The sequence below is a fragment of the Limanda limanda genome, chromosome 15 (genome assembly GCF_963576545.1).
Source record: "Limanda limanda chromosome 15, fLimLim1.1, whole genome shotgun sequence".
Lineage (NCBI taxonomy): Eukaryota > Metazoa > Chordata > Actinopteri > Pleuronectiformes > Pleuronectidae > Limanda > Limanda limanda.
This window is the reverse complement of record NC_083650.1, coordinates 20,361,549-20,377,560: the sequence shown is the minus strand read 5'-3', so window position 1 is coordinate 20,377,560 and position 16,012 is coordinate 20,361,549. Positions and strand designations below refer to the sequence as shown.

The window sequence follows — 16,012 nt, the reverse complement described above, 5'->3', positions numbered from 1 at the left end:
GCAACCAATGTGCACATACAGCATTAAAGTGACAGAGGATTGCAACCATTGTTACACTACACTCCATTGCATATTAGGGGAGAAGTAATAATGAAAAATAAGTCTTTCATACATCTTTTCTGTTTGCATATAGCACTTGATCCAGCTTTCTAAAATATATATGGGAAGATGAAAAGAAAATCTTTTAAAATATCTTTTTTTTTGTCCTCAAAGAGCTGAAACCGTGAGTCGTACCGAGGTGGGGGGGTGGGTGGGTAGGGTGGGGGGGGGTCCTGCATTCAGGGGTGTTGCTGTTGCTCGCGACATGAACCAGCCTGTCCCTCATCCGGAACCAGACCCAGTGGTTTCTTGCAACAAACGAGGACCTCTTAGTGCAGCTAAATAGTGTCGTGCTAATGACAATGTAAGGTCAAAATAGTTCAATTCATGGCATTTAGTTTTTTTTTTTATAACAACACAGAATATACACATAAACACCCATCTTTGTTGTCCCTTTATTGAGGGGGGGGGAGGGGGGGTCACACAGAAAGGTGGTGCTGGCTAAATGTGGTCCATACACATCCCTGGCTTAGGGTGGGGTAGTGGGGTGTGTGTGTGTGTTTAGTGCAGGTGTTAGAAGAAGTGTCATGGTGTGTGACAGACAGCTGATGCACCACAGAAGAAGAATAAAACGTCTTTTCTTCAGGCTCCAATTACACAATTCTATCATTCATCATACATACAATGTTTTTTCTTCCTCTTCTTCTACTAGAGATCTATGGGTTATATGGCAAACATGTGCTACGCTTAACGTCAGATTACTTCCCATGGGGAAAACTAGGTTGAGAGGGTCCGGGGACTCCTCCTTTGCGACGCGCCTGCCTGAGAATAAGAGGGGTGGGGGTGAAGGGGGACGGGGTCAGAGAGGCGTTCATTGGAGTCACTGTCGTCACCCCTCACGGCCAACTCTACATCCCCCTCCACCAGAACCCCCTGCGTGGCTCTGTCCATTCACTTATATACTACCACGTAACACACACACACGCATAGTCTGCAGCGTGGTAGAGAACACGCCTCCATCGATGCGGCTTTCAACACCTGAACATCCGTGAAATATTTCAGGACCGCCGGCTATTTCCTAAACACAAGTCTCGCCATCTTGAGCTAAACAACCATCAGTGCCGGCTACAAGTGTTTGGACAGTGGGACGCTTTGAGTCGTTTTGAAGTGCAGCGTACTGGTCTGTGAGGTTAAAGTGCTAACTCCCCCGATTCTTCCCCTCACATTTCAGACGGTTCAAATCCATTTTGGGTGAGCAGAGTGGGAACAAATGATTTTATGCAATTTCAAGATAAAGCAAGGGCTAACACGGATCATTATCGTATAAACCAGGCAGCCAAGGAAATGTAATGTCCCTGACTGGCCAAGTCTTAACCTCAGTGCCACGGAGGAGGTTCCACTTGTTGACAACCTGACTGAAGTCAACAAGCCAGAATGACAATGACTGCAGTTACACGTCTCCCTAAACATCACCATTGTATAGCTATTTCAGACATGAATGAGCTGTATTTGGTCTGTATTTTTATGCACTTTTGTAGTCTAGATGATCTCTCAAAGCGCTTTAGTGTGCAGGTTTTTGTGTTTTGCCTTTCACCCATTCACATTCAAAGAGTGCATCCATGGGCAGCACTTTTTCTATGAGAAGGGCAGAGGCCAATTTGGGGGTTGAGTATCTTGCCCAAATGGGCACAAATGAACAATGCTACAGGAGTTTCTCCACTCAGACACGTTTACAACAGCAAAGAGTGTTCAGAGGGCGGTGGTGCAGCAGGCAGCCAAAACCTCTATGGCACCTCTTTTTCATACCGAGATATCGTATTTTTTTGTTTAGTTTTTTTACAGTTTGGTGTCTGTCGTGTATTAAAAACGTCAACACACTTACTCGCTCGTGTCGAAATCTCCTGCTGTGTTCTCACATGGGCTTATTCGGACATTCTCCAAAGGGGCTGGCCAGAAAAACTCAAGAGTAAGTCCAGAATCTCTCGAATTTGCATTTACGCATTCAGCCTCTCCGCAAAATGTCCAGATTATCGGAGTTCAGTGCATGTCTGAAAGCAGCTATAGCCTTTGGCAGTATTCGTTTAAAGACCACACACAAAAACTGGCACAATTCCTACCATGTTCACCCAATATGATTAGAGTTCAAGCTGCAAGTCATTAGGCCCAACTCGTGTAGTAAAGAGCCAAAATAACAAAAAACGTGCCACTGTCCCAACACCTGCAGATTGCACTGCAGAACACAAATACACAATTAAAGTGCGATTTACTTCAACAGATCCCTCGTTGTCTCTGTGAGCATGTTGCCACAACAGTCACCCAGCCCCGTCTCTCCTCTTGCTCCTGAAGTTTAACTTGAGCCTAACATAGTCCCAAGCAGGGTTGGAGAAAGAGTAGAGGACGGGACAAACATGCCTTCAGTTCTCTCTAAACCAGAGTCACCTCTATTCAGTGATGTTAGGGATATGGCCAGATGGAGAGTAGTAGGACACAATATAAAATGGCATTAATCATACAACAGCCGTGAGGCAACAGAGTGGCGCTTCTAGCACCCAATTTATATCCCAACTTGATCAAAGTTAGCCTGTGATTAGTGTCTTCAGGTCGGGTGGGGTACAGTCAGAAATGCTACTGCTAAGCCGCAGCATGAAAGTGGCAGAGGGCAAGATGGAAGATAGTGTGAGGTTTGGGGTTTAAAACAGATGCAGAGGTCTTAAAGATAATTCAGATCTCTTAACATTTTGCACTTTGTTGTGTTGAAGATTGTATTTTTAAATTGACTGTTTGCACATCAACCTAGACTCAAAACCCCCAAATTACACAGTCAGTGCTTAAGTCATTTTTGCGCATTAAGTGAAATCCCATTAATTAATTGATTCTAATTTATTCAAATACTGAAATATAGCACTATAAACTGTGGCCAGGTACATCCTGTTTTAGATTTCTCTAGAACCTGACTGGTATCCATCTGTGACGAAATGAAATGATTCCACATTGTTTAAAACGGCATTCGCTTCCGCATGCAAGATAAAATTGTGGCGACGCATATATCGTAACAAGGAAATAAAACCAGTTCTCTGCTTTGTGTGTTCACAGGAGCCCAGCAGCATTGGTAATTCTAAATTGGAAGAAGTGTGAGATTAGTCCCAGGGGCACTCCGAGGTGGTAGAATCTGGTGGAAGCTGATTCTGAAGCTTTCTGACTGTCCGACTAACTGAACATTTGAGAGACGTGAAGCTGCAGCTCACCGTTTCTAATCTAATCTGACAGATATTGAGATTTGGGGATGAACTTCCCAGACCCAGGGGTGTAGAAAGCTCATATCAACTTAATTCAGAGGCTGTCAGGATGCTTCAACAAAACCTAAAGTAAATTAACTATTTCAGTTTTAGATGTTTAATAAAGTGGCTAATATTTGTAAAAACATTTTCATTTGTCATTATGGTTGCTGAGTAAATTGATGGGCAATTTTGTCAGTTTATAAACACATTAAATCTAAAACACATTTCTGACTAATTTTGGGGCAGTGGAAAAGGTTCCAGGCTTTATGGGAGGTAACGTTGATCAATTGACAACGCAGTGTGAAAGGTAAAACTTCAGGTCAGTCAGATGAGAAATATGAACTTCTTTAACTTCATCTCATTAACCACCTGCATCGAATATGTCTAGTCACTTATAAATATGTGAAAATTGATTTTTGAGTTTCAGGGTGTAGATGAGAGGTGGACATGGCCAGCTATTTGCAGAAATATGTTGATGCAAAGAGCAGTCTAAATCCCAATTCAAGCTTCTGCATCAAAGCTAAACCGTAGCATTTGCGTGGTCGGGTACCCAACACAGCGCCGACGCCGTACCCCGATGTAAACCGCCCCAGAAATTTAACGCAAGAGCCGTTATTGGTCCGCTGGGTGGCATCGTATTTCCAACGACTCAGCACCACTTTTGAATCAAGTTGAAGAAACGAATGTGGACAACCTCTTTCTTTTCTTCATTCATTGCAACACGACTCACATTCACCAACGCACAACTATCAGTGCTCGGCTACACATGTAGACTACGTGCGTACCTACGGCCTGGCCTCGAAGCAGAAGCATGAATTCCTCCTTAATGAGAATGAAAATAACCTTTAATGTACAGTATGTGTGTAATGATTAGACATGACACATAAGACTGAAAACATTTTTTTAGAGATGAACCTGTCCAGTGATCATCAACTTGGCTGTTTCAAAAATTATGTTTTTGTTTTATGCATTACTTGCAGGGTTTCATTTACATGCTTTGTAGTTAAGTTTCATGTATTTTAGGGAATCTGCTGTCTTCTCTGCACCCGTCTCATTCTCCAAGTCATGTGCATGTGATTTGTTAATATTAATCAGTGTTTCCCATTAATTATATAGACTGCAGCGGCCCCCCATATTTAGCTTGACCCACCTTATAGTAAACGAGATCTCCTACTTGGTATGTGCAGCACTATTTGCAGTTTGCTCACTCACGCTGTGGCACGTCCATGTGGTTGTACTACCGCGTGTTCGCACTACAGTCCATAATGTTTTTACTGTTCATGCAGACACAGACCTTATAGTTTTAGCTAGTTAAGGCATCAATGCAATTTTGTCACTCCCGCGAGAATTTATGTTTCACTGAATTTCATGTATCTTTCATTTGGAATCTGTTAGAGTGACCTTCATGCATGTGAACCCGCTATAACCGCAAATATGAAATAAATCTGTGGGAAACACTGAGGTGACTAATGTCACTAGCGTGGCACTGTCATTAGAAGCTGAATTATTCTGATTAACATGCTCACAGTATAGATTTTACCTTCTCATCGAGATTTGTTGGAGCTAAGACCCTACACATGTGAGGACCAGACAAACATGGATATCTATCACGGATATTTGCTACCGTAGGGCTGGCATTGGACCCTCTAACGACCTAATACTACTTACCACACAACCCATAATGTGGCGACTAATGCATGCATCTGTGGGTGAGATGTAACTAATGTAAAACTTATTTTTATAACCTGTCATGTCTAAACCAACACAGCACCACTGATCTTTTGTTTTTTAACGAACATCAGAAGTGAGTGAACCATCTTGCATGGTTCTTCTTTTCAGTGTCATTTGAGAGCATCCATCTCTCCAGGTTTGGACTGATTATGGAACGAGACAAATGGTTTTTCTAAAAAAGGCACGTAGGTTACACTTCCTTCCTCTTCATGCTGAAACGACCAGCAGTGTTTTTTTTCCCCGAGAAGCACAAACTAAAATCATTGTGATTACATAACTAAAGCTCTCAAGTATATGCTGACATCTCAAGAGTTGAGTGCGGCCTGCACTCAATGCCATGACTGTAAATGCAACCAGGCAGTAAGGGGGTTGAGTCCTCTTAGTAATAAGTTGTGAAGTGGAGGCGTCAACTCCCAAGAAAAAGCCCTCATGACCACTTTCCTGTTGGAGACACGGGGCTCTTCATAAAAACAGCTCCACATATTTAAAATTGTTTTATAAAATAAATATTAATTCAGAAGGGAAGTAAAATAAGAAGCAATCTAATCATGGTAGTTTTGCTCTACTATCTCCATTAGCAGATTCTCAGAAGAAACTTTAATTTTACATCATCTGTCCTCCACACCTATGATATTATATTATTTGGGGTTTCACATGGACGAGCCCCCTCCGAGTCAAACTCAGGTAGTTTGAGCAGATTAAAGTCAGTCATGTTTAAAGGGACACTGGCATTTTGAATTTGTATTGATTGTCCTCACCTGCAACTTGTCACACGCACCCTTAACTTCAACACCTGTTAGTATTCCTCACAATAGTGCGAAGCTAGCTGCACCAAGGTTACAAGAGTATGGTGAAAATAAAAGAACAATGACCAAATTGGACACAGGGTCAAACCCTGTAAAGCCAGATGCCACTAAAGAGAGTCGATTGAACAAAACAGGTGTAAAACTAAACCCTATAAAGCCTTAGTGCAATTCCATAAAGACACCAGACTGCTCAAATGTTCCACTAGGAGCTAACTTTTATACAGGTTGAATTGATATAGGTGATGATGAATTGGGACTGGATGAACATGTGCACAGAGAGTTGAAGAGCCTGCGGCCAGGGAAGAACTGACGGGCCGCTATTGACGTCTGTAGATTTGAGTATTTCCTCAATCTGCCCATCTAGTTTCAAAGTAATTCTGCACAAGTATGGAAACATGTTGATTTCACTTAATAGGACACAGACTGATTTATTGTTTAAGAAGGAACTAGAGTTTCTTAGGACTTATCTATTATCCTTAGAAAGCACTTAATTTCCCTGATTTGCTGTCCTGAACTCTGTGGACCCCCTCAGAATCGGTTCCTTTCGCTGGCTTAGCTGATCCTCATGCGTGCAAAGAGATGGCAAAGAATGTGCCTTATGTAGCTTTATCCATGGGACAAGCTCTGACTGCAATTTACCAATAGCACCTCCATATGCCCTCTGAACCCTAACACCCCGTAAAACCATCCTGGGAAGGTGCTCCACTAGGTGCTTTAACAAGCTAAGGAAATAAAATAGGGGGGAAAAAATTGAAAAAGCACAAAGTGAACTGTACAACGTAGCCATGTAGGCCCAGATAGTAATTTGGGATGAACATGGGAGGCATGCAGGCAGGTCTACAGGGTGATGTTGTGGGATCAGGCAGACATTTAGCACAAGCGGAGAGAAAAGACACAAAGCACTGATATTTGTGCTTTCCCTTCCTGTCAAAATAACCTGTTCAACACAAAAACATGTGCTTGCCAGAGAGCATTATATTGAATATAATCATATGTATTTTCTGTGATGTAAGTAATAACTAAAACAAAGATTAGAATGAATCTTGTATAGCTTGTTACACTTAAAGTCGATCGCTCACCAGAAAGAGAACAGACATCAGTATAGCCTCTAATTGACTAATGAGGAATTTCTCAAGTTCTGTGATCCTGCTGCAGTGTGTGTACAGGCGATGGAGAAGCCCACCCTATTTGACCTTGAGTGGCGGTTCCCTCTCCAGCCAGCGTACTCGTACTTTTTGTTTATAGTGATACTCCTTGAGGAAGTCCTGCAGGGCAGGGGGCAGCGGCAAAGAGCCTATTCCATCGTACGTGGTCCAGCGGCAGATGGCAGCTCGTGCCAGGTGCTGCAGCCCAAAGGGGAAGGTTCGATGGAGAGGTGCTGTGAGCAGCGGTTCAAAAAACATGCAGGCGCTGGGGTCCTTGTAGTGCTCGAGCAGTCCTGTGACTGTGGAAGAGTGGAATACACAAGGATCATGAGCGTCAAAGCTGAAGTTGTGGTTCCATTGCTCGATGCGGGCGTGCAGTGAGCGGTTGTAACGGCGGAAGCTAACGGAGAAGAGGTAGTCCTCTTGGGCGGAGTCACGCAGCAGGAAGGTGCCCTCTGGCCGTCCGTCCAGCAGAGCCTCGGCCTCATAGCGGTCCATCACACCCCAGTAACAGGGCAGAGCTGTGATCTGCATTAGGTCGGGCACCAGACAGTGGATGTAGTCTATCTGGGTGTGAACCTTCCAGGGCCCAGGTTGCTGCCGGCTCAGGTGACCCTCCCCAGAGGCGTGCCTCTGCTTGGGCCTCCTGGCCTGCAGACAGAGGGTGGTTGAATCCTCCTCAGAGTCACAGTCCTGAGCTGACGCTGAAGCCCCCAGCACTGGCCCACAGGCCCCTGATGATCCAGCACCCAAGGAGCTGCCAGTCCCTGAGGCCCGGCCGTCCCCAGAGGCCTCTCCAATGCCAGGAGCCGTCTTTGGTCCCAGTTTGTAGAGAGAGGAGCCCGGCACTGAGGCCTCCAGGGTGTGGATCTGTGCATTAGGTGGTGGGTCCACACCTTCCTCAATGCTTAGTCGGCGGCGCTCACGTAGACGTTCCTCTTCATCCTCAGGAGAGGTCTGGGCCGGGTCAAAGGCATCAAGCAGGGCGGTGGAGGAATGCGGGCTGACCGGTGCTGTGTGTTGCTTGATCAAGTGCCACTTGTGAGCAAGGTCTGAGCCTGGTGGGAAGGGGCACGTTTCTAGCATGAGCTCTGTAAGGTGAATCTTTCGTTTAGAGGTGACAGGGTTCTTTGATGAACGAGAGCGTCTACGAGCAGGTAGGGGTAAGCACAGTCCCACTGTATCGCTTAGCCGTTGACGCAAAGACCGGGAATTTAGACTGCGTCCTCCAGATACAGAGTCACTCATCTCCTGGATGGAGCTGACTCCATAACGCCTTTCCCTCCGGTTCCCACTCCCCCGTAAACGCCCAGAACGCCTATCTGCTTCCAGAGAGCTCTGGGTTTTGGTGGAACATGAGTGTTTTTTCTTGCCCCCCCATGGAGCATGACGGGAATAGGAGTCTCTCCTGGCATGGGGAACAGCCCCCGACCCACCTCGCACATCCTCTGCGTCCTTGTCAATACTAATCTCTACTATCTGAGGGATGTCTGACACACAGTTGTGATGGCGGCGCCCTGCGGTTGCCATTGGCACTGGTAGAAGGCTCCGTGTTGGGCTGGAGGCTCCTGATGCATTTGCATCACCTGAGCTGCCTCCTTGGCCAAGATCCACCACACATAGGACAGCATCTGCCTCAACCCTGGTCTCACCGAGTCCTGAACCGTTGTTTTGGAACAGCGTCTGGCATTTGTTCTTCAGGTTGCTCCACATGTTGCCCACTTGCTTCATCAACAGGAGCCCCTGGGACCTGCAGGTGACAGGAGAAAAACTGACTTAGTCACAGGTGGAGAAATCTTGCAACAACTTCTACATTAAACACTGAGGTTCAAGTTATATAAAGAATGTCCTATATTTAAATTCCCCAGACTACTGTGTATCTAGTAATTAGACATGGTGTGATGATAGCAGGGCCAAAGTGTCTGAGAGGTGGGTGAGCTTGAGTAGTTGGAACAGCAGAGTTAGGAGTTGCCAGGCAGACGTGCAGGGACACAAGGCCACAGCTATAAATGAACCCAGGATCTGCTCACAGCTGATCTGCTGGTATGTACTGTATTACAGAGCCAGTCTAGACCTGACCAAAAACTTTCCCTGGAAGAGCAGCAGACAGGGCACATGCACACACACACACTCCCATATGCCATTAATTTATTACTCTGCTAGAATTTGACATGGATTTGGAGGCAGTAGTACCAAACCTTGTTTGCATCTAACAGTGAGCAAAGTCACCACAGGTGTGTGACCTGTCAAATGCTAAATCTCGAAGGGTTCAGTAAAAGTTGTGGACTTCAGGGATTAATTAGGCTACAAATTTTAGTGTTGCCAGAAAATCCAAATCACTGCAGCTTACAGCCTGATCCATGAAAAACAAAATGGAAAATATCCCAAAACAAACTCCTCAAACTGAGGTTTTAGTTTCTTCCTATTATCCCTTGTGTGCATGGATTTTCACTGTTAGAATATAATTTACTCCTTTCTTAATAAATGTAGGAAATACTGAAATAAACAGTGACTGACAACATTATCTAACAATAACTTCATCCAGAAAAAAGCTGCAAGCAGTAATATGCATGCACTTCTAATTTTGAAAGTTCTCGTTGAACATTTGAATTTTTAACTCTTCCAGTATTAGTTTTGTGTGCTATTCCCTCTGGGACTTGTCTATCTCACTACTTCCAACTTCTAGTCTTCTTTGATAATTTAAGTCAATATGCCTCTGGGCTAAAAGCAGCTGTCAAGCTAGCTAGCATCATGTTGACATGCATGCAGACTTTGTCTCTTGATATTGATAAAGACATTGTAGATTGTCTCTGTTGTCTGTGACAGACAAGGGTTCTGTGTTACAGAGGAAACCAGACTTCAGCACATGACTGATTAAAGTTGATTTGCTGAGGGCAGCTCTAAGGGCATCACTAACAAACTCATGACGTCTCTCCAGATGTGGCCATGGTTATCAAACCACATACAGACTTTCTTTGTACTCAGAGAAGACAATGGCTCTCCACTTGAAAATCATTAGATAATTGTGATAAATAAGTCAGTGATCAATTGCTTGCTATGAAAAAAATAGTCAAAAACGACTAGATACCAACATCAAATGTGAAATAACTGAATATGCAGTGATTCAACTCATTCTGTATGAAATGTGCAAGCACAAAATAATCCTGTCAACATGCATTATCTGGTCCACTACTTTTGTTTTACTGTTAACACAAAATCCATAATAACTGGTTAAAACAGAGAATGGATACCAGGGCCTGATCAAGCAGGTTGGACTCGATTTAAAAATGATGTTCAGATTTGGGTCAGGTAGACAAATAATCTACCTATATAGTCTGGATTAAACAATGCATTTTGATAGTCATGTTTACAAGGTTTCCAGACATGTACTAGAACCATGGTTATGACAAGGTAATAGTTATTTAGTGCTTCACCTTTATTCAAGTTAACTACCATCTGGTTCTGACATAAAACACAGTATGTCTGTCCAGTCCGGGTGAGACTCAGTTACTTTGAATCATGTTGGGTTTATATAGAAAAATGCAGCCTGAGCTGGACTCTCACCCATCTCAACGACACTGGCTTGAGATTTGCAGATTCAGCAAAGCATGTTTGTAAATGTTCTTGCCCTTATGGATTTCATTGTACCAACATCTGTTTGTGTCATTAACAACGCTTGCCCATGTCATCAATGCAACACGCACGCATGCACGAGACAATACATTTTCTAAAAAAAACAAACTTTTTTTTTAAGTGGGAACACAGATTTGTACCCATTTTGACAAAGTGTCCCCAAAGCTACATGGACACACACACACACACACTGACTGAACTGTGATGCTGTTTGTGTGCTGCTGCAGATCAGATTTCTTATTGAAGTCTTAATTAAAGTGTTATTGTTGATTCTCGCCAAACACAACATTTAGATTACACAACAATCTAATGTGGTTCTAACTAACTAATGTACTCACCCTAACCCTTTAGAGAAAGACAAATTTAAATGGGGTTTTCTTACACAATACTTAATTCTTAATGAATATGACGATATATATTTACGCTGTGAAATCCTTGTACACAGTGGTAACTACCTCATCAAATACTTTTCACTGATTCATCATTTCCCAGGGGATATTGAGCAACATTGGTAACACCAGTCACTAACTTTACACTCATGCTTTTTCCACATCAGATTGAAATCTTTCTGATTGAAGACTGTGTGATTTCATAAGCTGTAATATTACCGTGTGCCAACGCATCTAATTAAGCAGAAGTGTGAACTGCGCAGACTTGACAAATATGTTCATCTTTCCCAACAGCTATCTTATCTCTTTGGCATATGATCACGTGACATGAACAAATGTACATCTCCACGCATTAACGCAAAGACAGAAAAAAGATTGTATATTTCCTTTATGGTACAATTTTTCTGTTGATCAGTTTATGATAAGGGTCAGCCAATAATTTCAAATGAGTTTGAGGGCATTTATTCTGATTGAGGTGATAATATGGAGCTTTTAATTCTGCTTGGGTTCCAAGTAAAAATACCTACTGTGAACCGGTAAGACAAAGTGCTGCAGGTAAGAAGAGGTGGCTCCAGTTGAGGTGCAATCAAATCTGCAACATGTCACCACGGCAAGAATCACCTTTAATGGCATTCCTGGTGTATGGAAAACAACTGGCACTTTGCCAACAGCACCAGCTCTGATCATGATTCCTCACAATATGTCAAGTCTTCACACAGAGCGTCACTTCGGCTGTCCAACAGATGCACACATCATGATGTGCCGGCTAATTAAATCTTGACTAAGCTCATAATTACCTTCATGTGGAACAATTAGTAAGTTATCCATGCAATCAAAATAAAATGATTTGCCAGATATTTAAATCTGGATTCTTATCTTTGAGATTTATTTTCAAACAATGCAAATCATTGCTTTTGTGCTGTATGATAGACATGTTTTTTACCGTTTTCTCTGCCAAATGATTAATTGAGAAAATAACTGTCAGTCTAATAAATAATGAAATGATCATCGGTTGTAGCCCCATTCTTAACAGTGATCATCGTTTCATAATAACATTGCTAGCACATTTCAATCTATTAATTAGTCTGTCTAAAACGCAATAGTAACAATTTAATGATTTTGATTTATTAATCCAAAAAAAATTCACTCAGTAGAGCGCATACATCTGCTAGGGCCAAATAATTACCTTATATTCTATCAAGCTGCTTCAAATTTCACACTCACAGAAATCAAACCCCTAATTGTCAGATTTTTTTATAATTTTTTTTATAAAAAAAAGGTCAAAAAATGTATCTCTAGGAAATAAATGTTGAAAATTCCTTATAAAACTATCTAGGTGGAAAATAACTTAAACATTACTTGGTACTTGAACATTTGTCCAGCCAATCCCACTTGCTTTAGAAATCAAACCATGCCAACAATTACATATGGTTCATTAAAAATTTTGTTGGAGCACAAAATCTTACTAACCACAGCCTTAACTAGACAGCATATATCTTAATTCTGTAATTGTACCGACAGCATGAGTGCACTGATCTTTGAGTACAACTACGTGTTTCCACGCTGCTGAACCGGATTTGTGAGGCTCGTATTATATCAGTACCATCTTGAGAGGCTGGATTTTCCATCCGGGTTGGTGGCTTTTCATAACTCAGCTTGCTAATCACTTGAAAAAAATACAAACAATGAGAAGTTCCAGTGACTATTGGACAATCCTATAAATGAACTCTGTGACTCTCTGCAAGATCATAAGCGTGACAGGCTAAAGGACAGAATGCTGGGAGTTTAACCATGAAAATGCTTTGAATCTGCAAGTATGTGTGCAACAATATTAGTTCACCAATCTATTCTGTATTCTCATTGACAAGACTCCAGTATGTAAGACATTGAAGAAAAGAATGTAGCTCCATCCTAAACAGACACGTATCAAGAGAGTTGCTACAACGACGCTGTATGTAGTTTTAAATATTCAACATGTGCTCTTTGAAATCTTAAAGTATGCAATCTTTAGATTTTAGGCAAAGGTAAATTTGATTGAGTGACAAAATGATGAAATCATTATAATTTGAAAATTATAGGGGGGGATGCAAGCCAGCAAAATGTCACAAATGAAATAAGTGAGCAGCAATTGAGGAAAAACAACATCACTTCTTTATCTTAAAGATAGGTCTTTTTAAAGACTATGTGAGATGAATCACACCCTTTGTTCATCATGAGAATGTTTGTATAGTGCATTTCATTCATTGTGCTAGTTCCACCATTTGTCCTCACTTCATCAGATGTGGAGGAAACCATGTGAATCTTCAGGAGATAGCAGAAGATGTCATCAGTGATTTTAATCAGGGTTCATCAAAGGCCTCTCGAGTTATGACAAAGATGTGATAAGCCATCCCTGCTTGCACCAATCAATAACGCACTTCAGATGTTAATTAAGACTTGCCTTTAAAACAAGGACATCTATTTTTGTGTAATGTTGACCTCTGGATTTGAGGTACATGTAATTAGTATTTGTGAATCAAGGTGAAATGCTGTGGGAGGCCTATTCGTAGAAAAAAAAAAAAAAGTTGATCTACAGAGATTTCTAAATGATTGCGCAACTTCAAGGAGTTAAGGCTGGTTTTGTTTATGGTTTATTTTTTTTGACCATTCTTGCTAATTTACAACAGAATTGTCTGTACAACAACGATTGACTCTACCCTTAACCAACTTTCCAATATGAATCCAAACTGGATTAAAGCTGCCTGTTGTCGCTGTGACAGAGACAGACTCACACCACCTAATACATCTGCATTTTACCGCATATTACAGTTGTTATAATGATACTGCACATGTCTGGTCAAACAAAATCAAAATAACATCAAAAATCTAAATTCTGGTCAGTGCATTGTACTAGTGCAAAGATGATTAGATCCAATGCATAACCTACAACTTAAATATCAGGCATTTTGCATCAATGCATTAATATATTCCAACATAGTCCATGAAGCGACTTTACAACCAAGAAATTGAATAGTACGCCTGCAGCATGATGCTAATGCTAAGGCTTCTTGTGTAGCTGATTTCTGTCCAGTGTCAACTCTGCACGGGTGAATTTATTAAACCATTGTTGTCATATATCATTCTCTAGGAAAGTCACCAGTGATAACAATGGCCACACCAACAGTGCAACTCAGTCCACAACCATTTTAAGTCGCCCTGACACAGAACTAGGCTACTTCTGCTCTCTGGCAGCCCAACACACCCATTCTCCTGGGATCACACGCTGATCTAAGAGAGGGCTGGAGAGAAGACAAGATTATGGGAGGGCGCCTTCTCTGCTGAGATTAATAAGATATCTGTAGCGACTCACCATTTGTTAAGATATCGGATATGCAAATGACAAATAACCCAACCTTGATTGTTCCTATTAGATCTCAATTAATATAACTAAAAATGTTGATGTGATATTCCACAAAAACAGGCTATAAGTTCTGCAGCTCACTATTACACTGTTATTAACATGGTACAAGTATAAGGAGTATCCTGCTCATATGTTGATCTGTTAGTTGTTTGAAAACAGAAGTTAGCAAAGAAAACATTTAAAAGCAGATACAAAAATAACTTGTAGTGAATTAACAAAAAAAAGCCAGAACTTGTAGGTAAATGTCAAACCCTACATCATCTAAATTGCCTTCGTTTCAATATGATAAAAATTGTATACAGATTGAAATAGACAGTCATATGTAATATTGGCATGTGTGTCAATGCAATAATCGATATATAACGTTACTATAGCTGGTCTATTGAAATGATTGGGAGGCCTTTAGGTTCTGGAGGCCCCACTTTTCCCAGGTCCCAGCCAAGTTAGCTGCCATGCTAACACGTTAACCATCCAAAGCCAGACCGAGTGCACCGCTAAATGTAGCTTCGGCCACGGAGATAACACTAGCCAGGCTGATATTTCCCAATGTATCTGACTAGCCTAACTCAGGTATACAACATTTTTTCATGAGAAAATTAAAAAACAGCTTCCAAACACTGTCCTAAAAGACGGCTAATTCACGGCTTACGAGCTGTCAAATGATGCTAACGGTTAGCATTCCCGGGAATAAGGGGTTTCTGGCGTTTTCGCTAGCTCCGGCTAACCAGCCAGCTAGCTAGCGGGGGGCTAGCGTGTTAGCATGTGGAAAAAAAATCGACACAAAAAATGATAGCGATAACACAAGTGCTGCTGTGCGGGTTAAACATGCAGCGTGGACCCGTGTGCCGCGTCGAGCAGGTCGGGGTCGGGTTCCAGGAGTCGTATCTTACCCGGGTGCCTGGTGGAAGCCTATTCAACAGCTCTCTTTGTCTGCAGAAAATGGCTATTAAGAGAAGTCAGGCACAGATCCCCTCTGCGGACCACGGTGTCGGAGGAAGGCGAGAGAGGTTCGCGGGCACTTGGAGGTACCATCCCGAATATCCCCACATTAACCAGTCGAATACCAGGCTGAGTGGGTTCAGTTGTTCTGTGAGTGCCGCAGAAGCCCGGTCCTCCTCGCCATGGTAGGGGTCTCCGCTCCTGCCGTGGTCGCAGCTGCCTCCTCTAGCAGCCAGTATGACGGAGGTCTCGGCAGACAGGGAGCCGGGGAGGAGGGCGACTGACAGGCGGATCGGTCCAATGGAGGAGCGGGAGAGGGCGGCCACTTCCGATGGGGAAGAGCCCGGCGCTGGCTCCTCCTGACGGGCGGGCTGCGGCTCCAATGAGCGGCCAGAGGAGGCTGGGGCTCTCCGCTGGCAGCGACTTGGAAACGTGGAGAGGAGAAGTGATGATGATGGTGTCCCGGCCCGGGCCGAGCCAAGCCAGGCCAGGCCGGGCCGGGCCAGACTACTGGCTCACTGATGTCATCCAGGTAAGAGGCTGAGGCTCTGCCTGAGCAATGAGCGTCACCATATCCACCACGCAAGGAGGAATAGCTTCATTTAACAACTAATATTGAATCAGAATCAGAATCAGAATCAGAAGTATTTTA

The 16,012-nt window shown here is 42.8% G+C and overlaps 1 protein-coding gene across 1 annotated transcript; it reads right to left on the bottom strand.

Moving 5' to 3' along the window:
- Positions 1–880: 880 nt before the first annotated feature.
- Positions 881–15,581, bottom strand: socs5b (suppressor of cytokine signaling 5b). Its single transcript, XM_061087217.1, has 2 exons — positions 15,312–15,581; positions 881–8,749 (listed from the first exon to the last, which is right to left on the bottom strand). Exon 2 carries the CDS (start codon positions 8,728–8,730, stop codon positions 7,039–7,041), a length of 1,692 nt encoding a protein of 563 aa, XP_060943200.1. The 5' UTR covers positions 8,731–8,749; positions 15,312–15,581; the 3' UTR covers positions 881–7,038.
- Positions 15,582–16,012: the final 431 nt, after the last annotated feature.

Coding starts and splice junctions, on each gene's coding strand:
- socs5b (XM_061087217.1), bottom strand. CDS start 8,730: ATGAAGCAAGTGGGCAACATGTGGAGCAACCTGAAGAACAAATGCCAG.